Here is a 14,338-nt window from a genome sequence, read left to right as displayed (position 1 = left end):
CCTCTTCCCAGCTCCCGCTGCCGGGCCCTGTCTGGGTGAGCAAGCCAGTTAGAGCCGCCTCGTTTCTTCCGCCCGTGTATCTTCTCCACTTCGTGGGGAGAATGCTTTTAGGGGAAAAGTCGTAAGGTTGGATAGAAAATGCATTCACACGGGGCGCCTGGGTGGCTTAGTCGGTTGGGCGTCCGACTTTCGCTTAGGTCATGATCTCGCGGTTCGTGGGTTCGAGCCCCGCGTCGGGCTCTGTGCTGACTGCCAGCTCAGAGCCTGAAGCCTGTTTCTGAGTCTGTGTCTCCCTCTCTCTCTGACACTCCCCTGCTCATGCTGTCTCTCTCTCTCCTAGAAATAAATAAAAATATTAAAAAAAAAAAAAAGAAAATGCATTCACACATTCACTGACACCTACCACGGGCCAGGCCTGTGCTGGACTCCAGGACGCAGAGGGAGCACAGTGTGGCTTCGTCCTCTCCTGGGACACCTCCCTGAGTCTTCTCTCTGAGCAGAACTGAGGTCCCATGGGGGTCAGAAAGACCCCCTCCCCTGGCAGCTGTGGGAGAGGCTGCGCGAGCAGAGGTGAGGCTGGAGGCAGGAAGAGCCCCAGCCCCGGCAGCTGGGAAAAGTGGGAAGACCAGGGAAGGTCTGGACCAGGCACTGGACACAGAGGGCTGTGGGTGGGTGCCCTCGGCTGTAGGAGGGCACGGTCTACACTGCCCGGTGTACGGTAAGCACCCGAGCCGTGCTGGCATGGCCCTTTCATGGGAAGGGAGGGAGGAGTCACGGCGGGCACCCGGGAGGGCCCTGCACTCGGGAGCCTGCTGGATCTGTGGGAGCGCAGACCAGGCAGTCCCTCCCAGGACCTCCCTGTGGGCGACCGGACGCGACCCCAGGCTGTAAGCGGCCACAGCAGGCAGCACGGACATGATCACACAGCCAGGGTTGCTAGGACGCCCACGGCCACAGGCAGCGCGGCCCCTTCCCAGGGACCGAGAGCAGCAGTGTGGACGGAGGTAGGAGGCGTGTGGACCGAAGGCTCCAGGTTCAAGGTCCCTGTTCTCTAACAACTTCCTGCCCAGAGAAGGTGGCTTTTACGAGGAAACTTACAAAGAATCCTAAGCCAAGAACGGAGCAAAGATCCTCGAGGCCTCGCCGAGCTGCCGTGCTGGGCTGGGTCTCGGGAGGCAAATTTGAACGGGGACAAACTAGGGGCGCCTGGGTGGCTTAGTCAGTTAAGCGTCCGACTTTCGCTTAGGTCATGTACTCGCGGTTCGTGGGTTCGAGCCCCGTGTCGGGCTCTGTGCTGACTGCCAGCTCGGGGCCTGGAGCCTGTTTCAGTCTGTGACTCCCTCTCTCTGACCCTCCCCTGCTCACGCTCTCTCTCTCTCTCTCTCCTAGAAATAAAAAAAAAAAAATATTGAACGGGGACAAACTGTGCAAAGCTAGTGACCTGAGACCAGCAGTGGGGATGCCTGACTCAGCACCAGTGGGGACACTGGAGGCGTGTGTGAAGTGAATTCCTAATGTGACATGCAAACCAGCCCTGCGTGAAGCCGGGAGCTCCCTGCCAGCCCTGCGGGAGGAGCCAGGGAGCAGGCGGGGAGGCAGCTCCTCACCTCCGCTCCCAATCACGCCATCCCCGTTCCTGTGGGTAACGCTCTGGACGAAGCCCTTGCTCTCTGCTGCAAGCTTCCGCCGCTGCATCCCAAGCTCTGTGCTGGGTTTGGGCACAGAGGGACACTTGTATGCAGGACGGAACAAGAGAACTGGAATGTAGGTGGGCGTGGAGGGGCGGAGGCCCGAGAGGAGCCTGGGCTGTCCGCACAGGACGGGCTGCCGGCCGCAGCGCCCCAGGGTCCGGTGGGGGGCGCGGTCTGCCCNGCCCTAGGCTCTGCCCACACCCGCCAGGCTGGGGGGCCGGCGGCTCCGGCACTCATACTAGACGCCGTCTCTGCAGGTGCCCATGCTCACAATCAGTCCACCCAGAACCCGCTAACCCTGTCTCAGCTCTGCCCGGAGCCTCCTCACCTGCACGGCAGCCCCGGGGCTGCTTNGATTTCTAACACGATGCCTGCAACACAGTTGGTGCTCAATATACAGTTTTTGGAGGGGGAAAAGCACTGGTATAAAGGGAAATACAGACGGTATGTCAGTCAGATTTCTCATATATTAAGAGATTTATTTTAAGGAATTGGCTCCCGCAACTGTGGGGACTGGCAAGTTGGAGATCTGCAGAGGAGGCCGGCGGGCTGGAGACGGGAAACTTGGGCAGCAAGTCTAGGATCCCTTCTTCCCTGGAAAACCTCGTTTTCTGCCCCTGAGGCCTTCAACGGCCTAGGGGAGGTCTGCCCGCGTGACCGACACTCTCCTTGACTTCAAACCAACTGATTGCAGATGCCAATCACTCGACAAAATGCGTTCACCAGTGTCTGGCCAAACGCCCGGGCACCGGAGCCCAGCCCCACTGACCTATCAATGCAAGCCGCCCCCTCCATGCGTCCACCCAAGGAGGGGCCGACCCCCAGGCAAGACCAGATGTTGGGAGGCAACTGGGAAGGTCACCACGAGCTCGTCTTCCCACACGGGAAGCTGTCCTGTAAACTGCAGCGGGTGGTGAGGAGGCCCCGCCAGGCCTGCGGGGCCACAGTGATGCGGCCCTGATGGCAGTGGGTGGGGGGGGTCCCCCATTGTGAGGTCCGGGTGGAACGCCGGGCACAGGCTGGCTCTGAGCCGGTCCCCACCCCCACCTCGGGCTTACACACGGGCCTCATGCTATCTCCGCCTGGGAGGGCGCCCCGGGGCACCGCCTTGCTTGGCTCCCGACGTCAGGACCCCCCAAGATTTCTGAGCAGATAGTTCTTAAAAAGGGAGCACAATGGGGACGCCCAGGTCTGACTTCTCGAAACCTGACGACCTGCCGAGGAGCACAGTCTTGGGTCTTGAACTCACGCGGGGGCTGTGGTGGGGAGGGGCAGGGGCTCGAGCCACCAGAAGGGGAGACTCCAAGCTCTAGGGAGCCAGGCACGTGGACACGCCCCGGCCAGCCGTCAGAGACAGGCTTTGAGCACCTGGGTTGGGAGAAAGTATGGCCAGCGTCCAGGGTCCCCCAGGTAGAACGTCCCCGAGAGAAGCCACAGGCTACTCCAGTTGTGCCCCGCGTCCCGAGGAAAGGGCGCCCTGGCCAGGAAGGCAGCTGCTGAGTTTTCACGGCCCAGAAGGTCACTGCTGACCCCCCACTGGGCCCCTAGGCCGGGAGCTAGGGTGCTCCGGCCCCCCGGCAGCCTGCTGCGCAGAGCCACAGAAGGGCTGTGGCGGGGCCGCGGCTGCAGGGAAGCCTAGAGGGCAGAGGGCAGCCCGCCGGGGTGGCAGGACGCCCGACGGACCAGACCCTGCGGAGGGAAGCCGGCCACGGAGGGGGTCAGCGCGTTCCCGGCCGGGGCACGGCGTGTGCACAGGCCTGCGGGCACGGAGAGCTGGGCCTGCTGGGGCGGGGAGGCCGGGAGGAGGGCACGGCCTCTGACCTCACAATACCCAGGGCCCCTGGCCAGCCTCGCAACCTGCAAACCCTGGTGGCCTCCTCCCACCCGGGCGAGGCCCGGGGCCCTGGGCAGCCTGCAGGTGCAGAGCCCCGCCTCGGGCTGCTCCCGTCCCATTGCCCCGGGGCATGTCTCTCCTCACCAATTACGAGGGGCTCCGGCATCAGATCGAGAGGCTGGTGAGGGAGAACGAGGAGCTGAAAAAGCTGGTGCAGCTCATTCGGGAGAATCACGAGCTCAAGTCGGCAATCAAGACGCAAGCGGGCGGCCTGGGCATCAGCGGCTTCAGCACTGGGCTTGGCGAGGTGGCGGCCACCCCTCCTCAGTGCCAGGGAAACTGTAAGAGAGCGGGGCGGCGAGGGGCGTCTCGGGGAGCCCTGGACACAGGGCATGGGGAGTAGCGAGCGGGTGGGACGGTGGCCCCACTAGGGGAGGACTCGGGCCGGAGAGCCGGAGGGCGAGGCCGGGTGCCGGCTCCGTGCACCCTGAAGGGAGGAGCCCCTGTTCACCCCCCTCCTCTGGGCCGGGCTTCCGTGCAGCCGCAAAGACCGCGAATTTCCCAGCTGCGGAATCCAAATGTGCCGCCCTCCTGGGTCCGGTGTGTCATTCACCCTGCGCCTCCCTCCTCAGCACCCCCAGTCCCCTGCACCTAGAGACGGCCACTGACAGACTGCCCGGGTCCAGGAGCCAGGGACAGAAGCCAGGACTGAAGCCGAGCTCCGGGAGTCACTGGTGTGTGACAGAGCCCTGGGGCTGGAGAAGATCTAGGGTGAGACGGACGAGGCAGAGAAGTCGCAGGCACTTGCAGAACAAGGGGCCACGTGCAGGCTTGGGCCTGGAGAGCAGGGACTGAGCCAGGAGGAGCCAGAGAGGCCACACGGCTGAGCGTGGCGACAGGGGCAGGGCGCTCCTGGGGACAGGAAGCTGTGGGCAGAAACTGGCTGGCACTGGAGATAACAGAAGGGGAATTTCTGGGGGCGCCAAGGCCCCAGGGTGAGGCGATAGGAGCCGGTGGCTGGCAGTGCACTGGTGAAGGTTACACGAGGTGAGACGGCGATAAATCCCTGAGGAGGTCACAGCACAGCCGTCCCCTCCTGACACTGTCCTCCCTGTGTCAGAGAAGGCCCTGCGCCCCGCCATCCTGCGGCCCCTCCGTCCCCAGAATGGTCTTCCTCCCCAAGAGGAGGCCGCTGCCCATTCCTGGGCATCTGCAGCTTGCCCGTGGGCCCCAACACTCGGCTGCTCCGGGAAGGTCACAGGTGACTTCCTAAGTGCCACATCCTTCTAAGCCTCTGCATGCAATAGGGGACCCATAACCCCCCTCTTCCTGAGCTTACCCTTGGCCATGGCCCACCCCCTGCTCCCGGGCGGCCCAGGCCCCGCGCTCCCCGCCGCCAGCCAGCCCGGCACGGGCCTCCGTCCTCCACGGGGCTCGGGGCCCCTGGAGCCGGCCGTGCAGGCCCAGGGACCCCCTGGCACTTAGCTCGCTCCAAACCACACGTGTTTCTGTTTGAGAACCTGGCCTTTCCGCTGGGATGCTAAACCCTCTCAGGCCTGTGCTCCTGCCCTGATGGCCTCACGTCGGGCCTTATCCTTGAAAGCTGCCTCCCTCTGGTCCCCACACCGGCTTCTCTGCTCTTGAACCCCACTGTTCATCCATCCGGGCTTCACCCCCTTACTGGCCACAAGAACACAGGCCTCTCGTCCGGAAGGCTTTACTGTAATGACTGAGACAATGCGTCGACAAAAATAAAGACACAGGGAAGTCCGAAATAAAAGCAGTCTCAAAGCTTCACAAGAAAGTAAGTCTTCTCCTTTCGGGCCTGATTCTTAACAGAATTCTTGGCCCATGTCGGGTCTTCCACCTCTGAGGGCCCAGCTTAGGGCTTAGGAAAGGCTTTCTGGAGGAGGTGAGCCCACGGTGGCAGGAAGGCATTAGAGGGTGAGCAGCAGCGCCTGCAAACGCCAGGACCAGAGGGGCGGCCGCAGGGACACGGGACACATCAGTGAGGCTGCCGCCCCGGCTGTGTGTGGGTGAGCGCACCGGGCCCTGTGAGTGTGTGCGGGCTAAGTATGTTCGTACTGCGTGTGAGAGTCGTGGGGTTGTATCTGTGGATGTCAGTGTCCGTGCGGTTGTATCTGTGAGTAGGGGGTATTATCAGAGCCAGTGACATTGAGCAGCATGGCTGCGAGGCCAGCGAGGACTACAGGCCGGCTCCTCAAGGCAGCGAGCCAGGCTGGGGGGGGGTGTGGCGGAGTGATCGCACTCTTGCTGTGGAAGGGCCCCGCCGGCCACTGCGGGGAAGGGACTTGGAGGAGACGAGAGCGAGGCCGGAGCCGGCTGAGGCTGAGGCTGAGGCTGAGGCTCTAACAGTCCTGTGGGTCGGAGACCGTGGCCCGAACTAGGGACGGAGAGAAATTGACTCAAGCTATTTAAGAAAACTAACCGCTTGGATGCGCGGGATGGACCAGGGAGTCCAGAAGATGTCTCTGCTCGGGCGGAGGTGGCCAGGTACCTGGCAGTGTGACCTCCTGAGAGAGCGGAAGTCTCCGTCCCCACACACAGCCGAGGAGGATCCCTGTGCTGGCCCTGGAGGAACGTTCCTTTTCTCCGGCCACTTCCTCCTCCTGCTCCTCGTGACTCAGCGTCCTGGTGGAGTCAGGCTTTTACTCTTGATTTGCTCTCGTGAACCCAACCTTCAGTTCCCCTTTCTGGGCTCACCCCGGCACTCTGTGTACCCCTCAGGCCTGCGGTGCAGGGCTCGGGCCCCTCCCCGTGGAGGGGAGGGGAGGTGGCCTGGGCTTGTATGTGTGGTTGGGCAGCGCAGGGCCACTCTGGCTGGGAAGACACACGGCACCTGCATGGAGCCACCAGGCAGCAGCGGTGACACAGTCCTGAAGCTCCAGGAGAGGTCAGGGCTGGAGGGAGAAGGTTCAAGAGTGTCGATCACTGAAGCCACAGGAGGGTTGAGGCCACTGGGAGGGGAGAGCACAGCCAGCGCGAGAGAGAAACCTGAGAGTGTAATGTCACAGAAGCCAAGACACAGCTTTGAGGGGACAGAGTGTCAGCAGAGGCTGAAGAGTGCAGGGCCTGTGCTGACCTGGTGTGGACGAGCTCGGTTAGGCTTGAGCCCCACCACCGGTACTGGTGGCCCAAGCTGTGAGGAGAAGAGCGACGAGTGACAGAGAAAACGGCAGAATGGGTGGTTGGCGTTCAGTTCCCAAAGCGCAGCTGGGGGCCGGCAGGAGCTGCTCGGGCCACGCAGCCAGGCTTCTCAAGATGGCAGAGACCTGACCTTGTCACTGTGAGGCGGGAAGGAGCCAGGAAAGGCGCTGGGAGGTGCCTTCATGAAGGGAAGGGAGGCAGGAGGCTGAGGAAACCAGAACCATGGATTCCATTTTCCCTGTAAAAATGACACTGTCGGAGCCGAAGGTGAGGAAGGTGTGAAACAGTGGACGTGGCAGGAGCTGAGAGCCAGACCTGGGCCTGTCCACCGTGCAGGGAGCTCGGATGGTGCCAGCCACCACGGACTGGACCGTAAAGGCAGCAAGCCACCAACTTGCTCAGCAGCGTCTGTTTGGGGCTTGGGGCCGGGGAGGAGGGAGGGACTCAGCAGGCGGAGCAAGCACAGGTTTGGGCGCCTCACAGCGGGGAATGAAGGGCAGCTGAGCTGTGGGATGGGGAGATAACAGTCGCCCGTTTGCTGGAGATCCGGAGAGGCTCCAAGCCCGGGTGCCTCAGCGTGGGTAACAGAGCAGGCGGAATCAACTTCACAGGGAAGAAACAGGCGCCTCGAGGTTCAGGCCTTGGCCCGGGAAACGAGGCAGGTGGAAGGCAGAGTCAGGATGGGATCAGGACTCCAAGAGCCCTGCCCTGCAGTGTCCCAGCAGACGGGAGGTGGCCGGGAAATGAGAGCCAAACTGAGTGCTCAAGTGACTGCAACAGTGGCTGTCAGGACGGGTCAGCTGGGGGGCAGGGTTCGGCCGCTCCTGTGTGGGTGCCTCCCCCATCCCCACTCCTTCACCCAAGCCCACGCTGCTCCCAGTCCCTGCGGCCCTCTGTCTGTTCTCTCGGGGGCTGCAGGCTGGCGGAAGCTTCCTGCCTCAGGGTGCAGCCTACTTTCTTTTTTTCCACAAGGGCTTTTTACCGCCCCTTCTCTCCACCACCTCCCCGCCCCTTTGCTGCCCCAAACCAGGGGCACCCCTCCCCTCCAAGCCTGTGCATCCTCTGGGGGCCTTTTCCGTAACCCACCCCGCCCCTCAGGACCCATCACTCCTGCATCAGAATCCCAGCCACCCTCCTCAAGTCTTCTCACAGCCCTCAGGATCAGCACCAGCTCCCACGCAGGACCCCAGGATCCAACCCCCCACCTGGCTCCTAACCCTACCCTGACCCCTCTACCTCCCACCCCAGGATCTGGCTGGAGGCACCTAGACCCGTCCTCCCGGGACCCATCCCCCGCCAGCCCCCAGGGCCTACCCCTCCCTCCCCGGGCCAGCCCTCTTGGAACCCTCAGCTAGGGCCGCCTTCGCTGACCAGTCTCCCCTCTGTGGGCCCAACTTCCCTATTTTCCCGGGTCAAAAACCTCAGCGTCGGTGCTCTGGCCCCGGTTCCTCGCAGAGCCCCGCCCAGTGCTCTGGCCCCGCCCCGTGAGGGTCCCGCCCCCGAGGGCCCCCCCTTGCTCTAGCTCCACCTCGTGACGGCCCCGCCTCGTGACTGCCCCGTCCCGTGAGGGCCCCGCCCCGTGAGGCCCCGCCCAGTGCTCTGGCCCCGCCCCGTGAGGGTCCCGGCCCCGAGGGCCCCGCCCATTGCTCTAGCTCCACCTCGTGACTGCCCCGTCCCGTAAGAGCACGCCCCGTGAGGGCCCCGCCCAGTGCTCTGGCCCCGCCCCGTGAGGGTCCCGCCCCATGAGGGCCCGCCCAGTGCTCCGACCCCCAGTGAGGGCCCCGCCCCCTGCCGTGGGAGAACCGGGTTTTTGCGGAGACCCGCGGCTGCCTGGCTGCCTGCCGCAGGGGGCTGGGTGGGGCCCGGCTAGGGTCTGCCCCTCGGCCTTGCTGACCTGGGGATCCCGCGGGGGCCTCAGAGGGAAGCAGAATGCCCTGCTGAGGAGCAGGCTGTGGGGATCAGAGTTCAGTTAAGCAATTTTTTAAAAAAATCTTTTTTGGGTTTATTTAGTTTTGAAAAAAAGTTGGGGAGGGGGAGAGACAGGGAGAGAACTTCAAGCAGGCTCCTCGCTGTTAACGCAGAGCCCAACTGAGGGCTCGAGCCCATGAACCGTTAGATCATGACCTGAGCCGAAATCAAGAGCTCAAAGCTTCACCGACTGAGCCACCCAGGTGTCCCAGTTAAGACTTTAAAACACTGTAAGCTGCATTTGTGAATCTAAGACGTTCGCTTATCGTTTTAACATGAATCTTCTGACGTAACAAACAAATCTTTCTGTACCCTAAGTAATTCTTACGTTTAAAATAAACACAAATGCAGTGACTCTAAAACTCTTTAAGGTTCTAATACTGTACCTAAACCTAGGAAGATTTCAACCCGCAAATCTAAATTAATTAAATACAAATTATAAGAAGATTAAAACAATCACATGCACGTTTTGCGTTAGCATACAAAGCTATGGGACTGAAATCTAAGTTTTCATAGATTCCGGCAGCCGCCTGCCTGCGATCCCAGCTCCAGGTGGGAAGCGGTGAGCCCGCGCGCCCACGCGCACCTGGTGCTCATCCCGGCCCTTCATCCCACACGTGCCCTCCGGCAGCCGTGGGGTCTCTCTTTCTTGGTTTGCCTCTCTCTCCCTTGTTTTTTGACCATTTGCTCGTCTTTTTGTTTTTTAAATTCCGTATATGAGTGAGGTCATATGGTACTTGTCTTTCTCTGACTTATTTCGCTTAGCATAATACCCTCCCGCTCCATCCACGTCCTTGCAAACGGCAAGATTTCATCCATCTTCGTGGCTGAGTAACGTTCCACTGTGTGTGTGTGTGTGTGTGTGTGTGTGTGTGTGTGTGTGTATCACATCTTTTTTACCTGATATCTAGGATTAAGGTTTGGTTTAGGGCCACAATAAGGGGTAGGGTTTGTTTGTTTTGTTTTGTTTTGTGTTAGGGCCAGAGTGAGGGTATGAGTCTATTTTCCTGCAGTTCAGAGACCTCTGCAGAGAATTAAACCAGAGACTTGTGTGGGCTGAAAACAAACAAGGCAGCCATCCACCAAGCTGAGGTAAAGAGGGAATCTGTTGCTCTAAATACTCTCTAAGTGGATAGTCAATGGGCCTTCTCTTTTTATCTCTATCTTCACGCCCATTTTCAGAAATACTACACATTCTTTTTTGTTTCGTTTTGTTTTAGTTTTTATTTTCATTCCAGGTAGTTAACACGCCGTGTCGTATCCGTTCCGGGCGTACGATGCGGTGGTCCAGCGCTTCCACACGTCACCCGGTGCTCATCACCGCCGCGCCCCTTCTTCCCATCGCCTAGTTCACCCCCGCCGGTGACCAGCAGTGGGTTCCCTGGAGTTCAGAGTCTATATTTTGGTTTGTCTCTTTTTTCCTCCTTTTATTTGTTTTCTTTCTTAAATTCCACATGTGAGTGAAATCATATGGGATTCGGGACTGAAGTCTCTTCAACAGAAGCTGGCTGTGGACCCTGACTAGAACATTCCTGCTCACACCTCCTATCGTGGCTTAAGTATTACCAGCGCTCCCCAAACTCACCTCCCCATCTGCCAACCTGATATTTCTGCAGGATTCTCACTGGTGACGCTGATGGATTGCATCACAAACCGTATGGACACTGGGTCTATGACTGAAGACGCCACGGACATGGCCCCGAGCAGTGGACACACCCTCTGCCGCACTCTGTGTCCACAAAGACCGCATGCCTCCCAGGGGTGCGCCGGAGTGACCCCTGAACCATGAATGTTTTTCTCGGAAACCTAAATGTCTGTGACCCCAGTGAATCATTTTTAAAATAACAACTTTATTGAGATGTAATTCACATACCACACAATTCACTCACTTAAAGTATGTGATCTAGCAGTTTGTGTACTCAAGCTGTGTACAAAGGCCACCACAGTCTGTGAACACTTCCATCAGCCCGAGGAGAGACCTACCAGCTAGCATGCCACCGCCGCCCCCCCTTCACAAGTCTCAGCAACCATTTGTCTACTTTCTGTTTTTATGCATTTGTCTATTCCGGATTTTTTTTTTAAGTAGGCTTCACACCCAGCGTGGAGTCCAGTGTGGAGCGTGGAGTCCGGTGTGGGCCTTGAACTCGTGACCCTGAGATCAAGACCTGAGCGAAGATCAAGAGTTGGATGCTTAACCAACTGAGCTGTCCAGGGGCCCCACTGGATATTTCTTACAAATGAATCACACATGTGTGGCTTTTGAGTCAGGTGTCTCTTACTTAACATAACATTTTCTTTTTTAAATGTTTATTTATTTTTGAGAGACAGAGACAGACAGAGCGTGAGCAGGGGAGGGGCAGAGAGAAAGGGAGTCACAGAATCTGAAGCAGCTCCAGGCTCCCATCTGTCACCACAGAGCCCCACGCGGGGCTTGAACCCATGAACTGTGAGATTATGACCTGAGCTGAAGTCAGACGCTCAAGCAACTGAGCCACCCAGGCGCTCCTGGCATAATATTTTCAAGGTTTCTCCATGGTGTGGCATAAATCAGTGCTTCTAGTTGGGATTACAGGTTGTTTGTTGTTCCAGCGATGAATAATATTTCATTAACAGACACATAACATTTTGTTTATCTGTTTGTCAGTCAGTGGACTTCTGGATTGTTTCCTCTTTTTGGGTGTCATGAATAACACTGCTATAAACATCCATAATATGAGTTTTTTGTGTGGATTTATGTTGCCATTTCTCTTGGGTATATATCTAAGAGTAGAATTACTGGGTCATATGGTAACTCTATGTTTAACTCTTCGAGAAACTGCCAGATCGTTTCCCAAAGTGGCTGCGCTATTTTTCATTCGCACTAGCAATGTATGAGTGTTCCAATTTCTCCATGTCCTTGCCAATACTTATTATCTGATTTTTTTAATTATAGCCATCCTAGAGAGTGTGAAGTGGTTTTGATTTGCATTTCCCCGGTGCATAATAATGCTGAAGTTCTTTTCTGTATTGGCCATTTGTTTGTGTATCATCTTTGAGAAATGTCTGTTCATATCCTTTACCCGTTTTTAAATTGGACAATTTATCTTTTTATTATTGAGTTACAAGAGTTTCTTATAAATTCCTTATAAATCAAATACATGACTTGCAAATATTTTCTCCCATTCTATGGGGTTATCTTTTTACTTCTTCGATGGCGTCTTTTGAAGCAGAAGCTTTTAATTTTGTTGATATCCATATAATCTATTGTTTCTTTTGTTGCTCACACTTTTGGGGTCCCATTTAAGAATCCATGGCCAAATCCAAGGTCATGGAAAATTACCCCTATGTTGTTTTTTTTTTTTTTTAGTTTATTTATTTGTTTGGGGGGGGAGAGAAAGCATGAGTCGGGGAGGGTGAGAGAGAGAGGAGAGATCGAGAATCCCAAGGAAGCTCTCCACCGACAGTGGGGAACCCAATGGGGGCTTGAACCCATGAACCGTGAGACTGTAACCTGAGCGGAAGTTGGATGCTCAACCAACTGAGTTGCCCAGGCGCCCCTCCCCCTATGTTTCCTTCGAAGAATTTTACAGTTTTAGCTCCTGCGTTGAGGCCTTTGATCCATTTAACTTTTGGGTATGGTATCAAGTACGTGTCCAACTTTATTCTTTCCCACGTGGATTCCAGTTGTCCCAGGCCCATTTTTTGGAAAAGATTACTCTTTTCCTATTGAATTGTCTTGGCCGCTTCATCAAAAACCAGACCGGAGATACATGGTTTATTTCTGGACTCCCCATTCTATTCCATTTATCTATATGCCTCTCCTTATGCCGGGGTCACAGAATCTTGATTACTGTAACTTTGTAGTAAGTTTTGAAGTCTGAAACTGAGTCCTCATCTTCCTTCTTCCTTCCCTCTTCCTTCCCTTCTTTCTTCTCTCTCTGCCTCTCTTTTTTCTTAAAGTAATGTAAGAGAGTGAAGTGCAGGATGGCTAAGCGGTGATTATAACAATGGCTTCTCTTTTTTTAAATGTGGCTTTGGCCATCTGGTCCCTTGTAATTCCTTGTGAATTTTAGGTTCAGTTTGTCAATCTCTACAAAGAAGTCAGTTTGGATTCATACGGAGTTTGCATTGAATCTGCAGATAAACATGGAGTGTACTATCAGCAATATCAAGGCTTCCAATTTATGAACATGGGATGTTTTCCTGTTTATTTAGATCTTTAATTTCTTTCAAAAATGTGTATAGTTTGGGGTGCCTGGGTGGCTCAGTCAGTTAAGCATCCATATTTGGCTCAGGTCATGATCTCACGGTTTAAGAGTTCAAGCCCTGCATCAGGCTGTGTGGTTCTGTGCTGACAGCTCAGAGCCTGGGCTCTTCTTCGGATTCTGTGTCTCCCTCTCTCTCTGCCCCTCCCTACTTGTGCTCTCTCTCTCAAAATAAATAAATAAACTTAAGAAAAATGTAGTTTTCAGAGAATATGCTTTGCATTTCTTTTTTTTCTTTCTTTCTTTCTTTGTTTTAAATATATTTATTTAGTTTTGAGAGACAGAGTGAGACAGAGCACAAGCAGTGAAGGGCCAGAGAGAGAAGGTCACAGAATCCGAAACAGGCTCCAGGCTCTGAGCTGTCAGCACAGAGCCCGATGAGGGACTTGAACCCACAAACCATGAGATCATGACCTGAGTTGAAGTCGGATGCTCAACTGACTGAGCCACCCAGATGCCCTGCATTTCTTTTGTTAAATTTATTTCTAAATATTTTATTATTTTTTAAATTTTTTAATGTTTTTTATTTATTTCTGAGAGAGGGAGAGAGACAGCGTGAGCAGGGGAGGGTCAGAGAGAGGGAGACACAGAATCTGAACCAGGCTCCAGGCTCTGAGCTGTCAGCACAGAGCCCGACGTGGGGCTCGAACCCACGAACCGTGAGATCATGACCTGAGCCAAAGTCAGATACCCAACTGACTGAGCCACCCAAGCGCCCCCTAAATATTTTATTATTTTTGATGCTATTTTTAAATATTAGTTTTGAAATGTTCATTGCAAATATTTGGGGATACAGTTGATTTTTGTAGACCCCGAGGAACCCGGCATCCTCTGTATTCTGAGGACCGCACAACCCTGTTCAGAGAGTAACAAGCTATCTGATTGGATCTGGGATCTTGTGTGGCGATCTCAGCGGCACAGTTTATATGATCATCCTGTGGACACTTCCTTCTGTGGTCAGGTGAAGCTCTCGGTGGTTCAGGGCACAAACAGATCTCAATTCCTATCCTGACCTGTTTCTTTTTCATCACCAAGTTTCTCTCTGCTTGCGTACACTTCATTTTCGTCTTCTTTATCGAACCCTCGCCGTGGCCCATGCACTGTTCTGGGCGGTGGGACACGGTGGCCCGTGGACCTACGTCTGCCCTTACAGAGCTCCCGTTCTGATGGGGGTGGCGGCGGGGGAGACAGGCCTATCCCTTAAGTCAAGTAGAGCATCTTAGAGATAAGTGCTGAGGAGGAAACAATGCAGGAGAAGGGAACGGGCCGGGGGGGGGGTGAGGGCAACTGGTGACCTCGGGTGGAGAACCTCCCTGCGGGGTGGCGCGCAGTGGCCAGAGCGTTCGGGGCCGAGGGAGCAGCCAGCGCCCAGAGGCCTGAGGGTGCCCCGAAGACTTGAAGAGCAGGAAGGAGCCCCGGGGGGGGGGTGTTGA

General features: G+C 56.2%; 1 protein-coding gene across 1 annotated transcript in view; it reads left to right on the top strand.

Annotated features, from left to right (window-relative positions):
* The first annotated feature begins 3,494 nt into the window (after positions 1 to 3,494).
* SPATC1 (spermatogenesis and centriole associated 1) overlaps positions 3,495 to 14,338 on the top strand; it is a 22,351-nt gene continuing 11,507 nt past the window's right edge. The window contains 1 exon segment of the mRNA XM_077758130.1: positions 3,495 to 3,866. Within this exon segment, the coding sequence (XP_077614256.1) occupies positions 3,656 to 3,866 (211 nt within the window). The 5' untranslated portion in view covers positions 3,495 to 3,655.

This window comes from Crocuta crocuta, unplaced genomic scaffold, assembly GCF_008692635.1.
Source record: "Crocuta crocuta isolate KB4526 unplaced genomic scaffold, BGI_CrCroc_1.0 scaffold327, whole genome shotgun sequence".
NCBI classification, from domain to species: Eukaryota; Metazoa; Chordata; class Mammalia; order Carnivora; family Hyaenidae; genus Crocuta; species Crocuta crocuta.
Note: the sequence above shows the minus strand (reverse complement) of the source record. Positions and strands in the feature narration are given on the sequence as shown.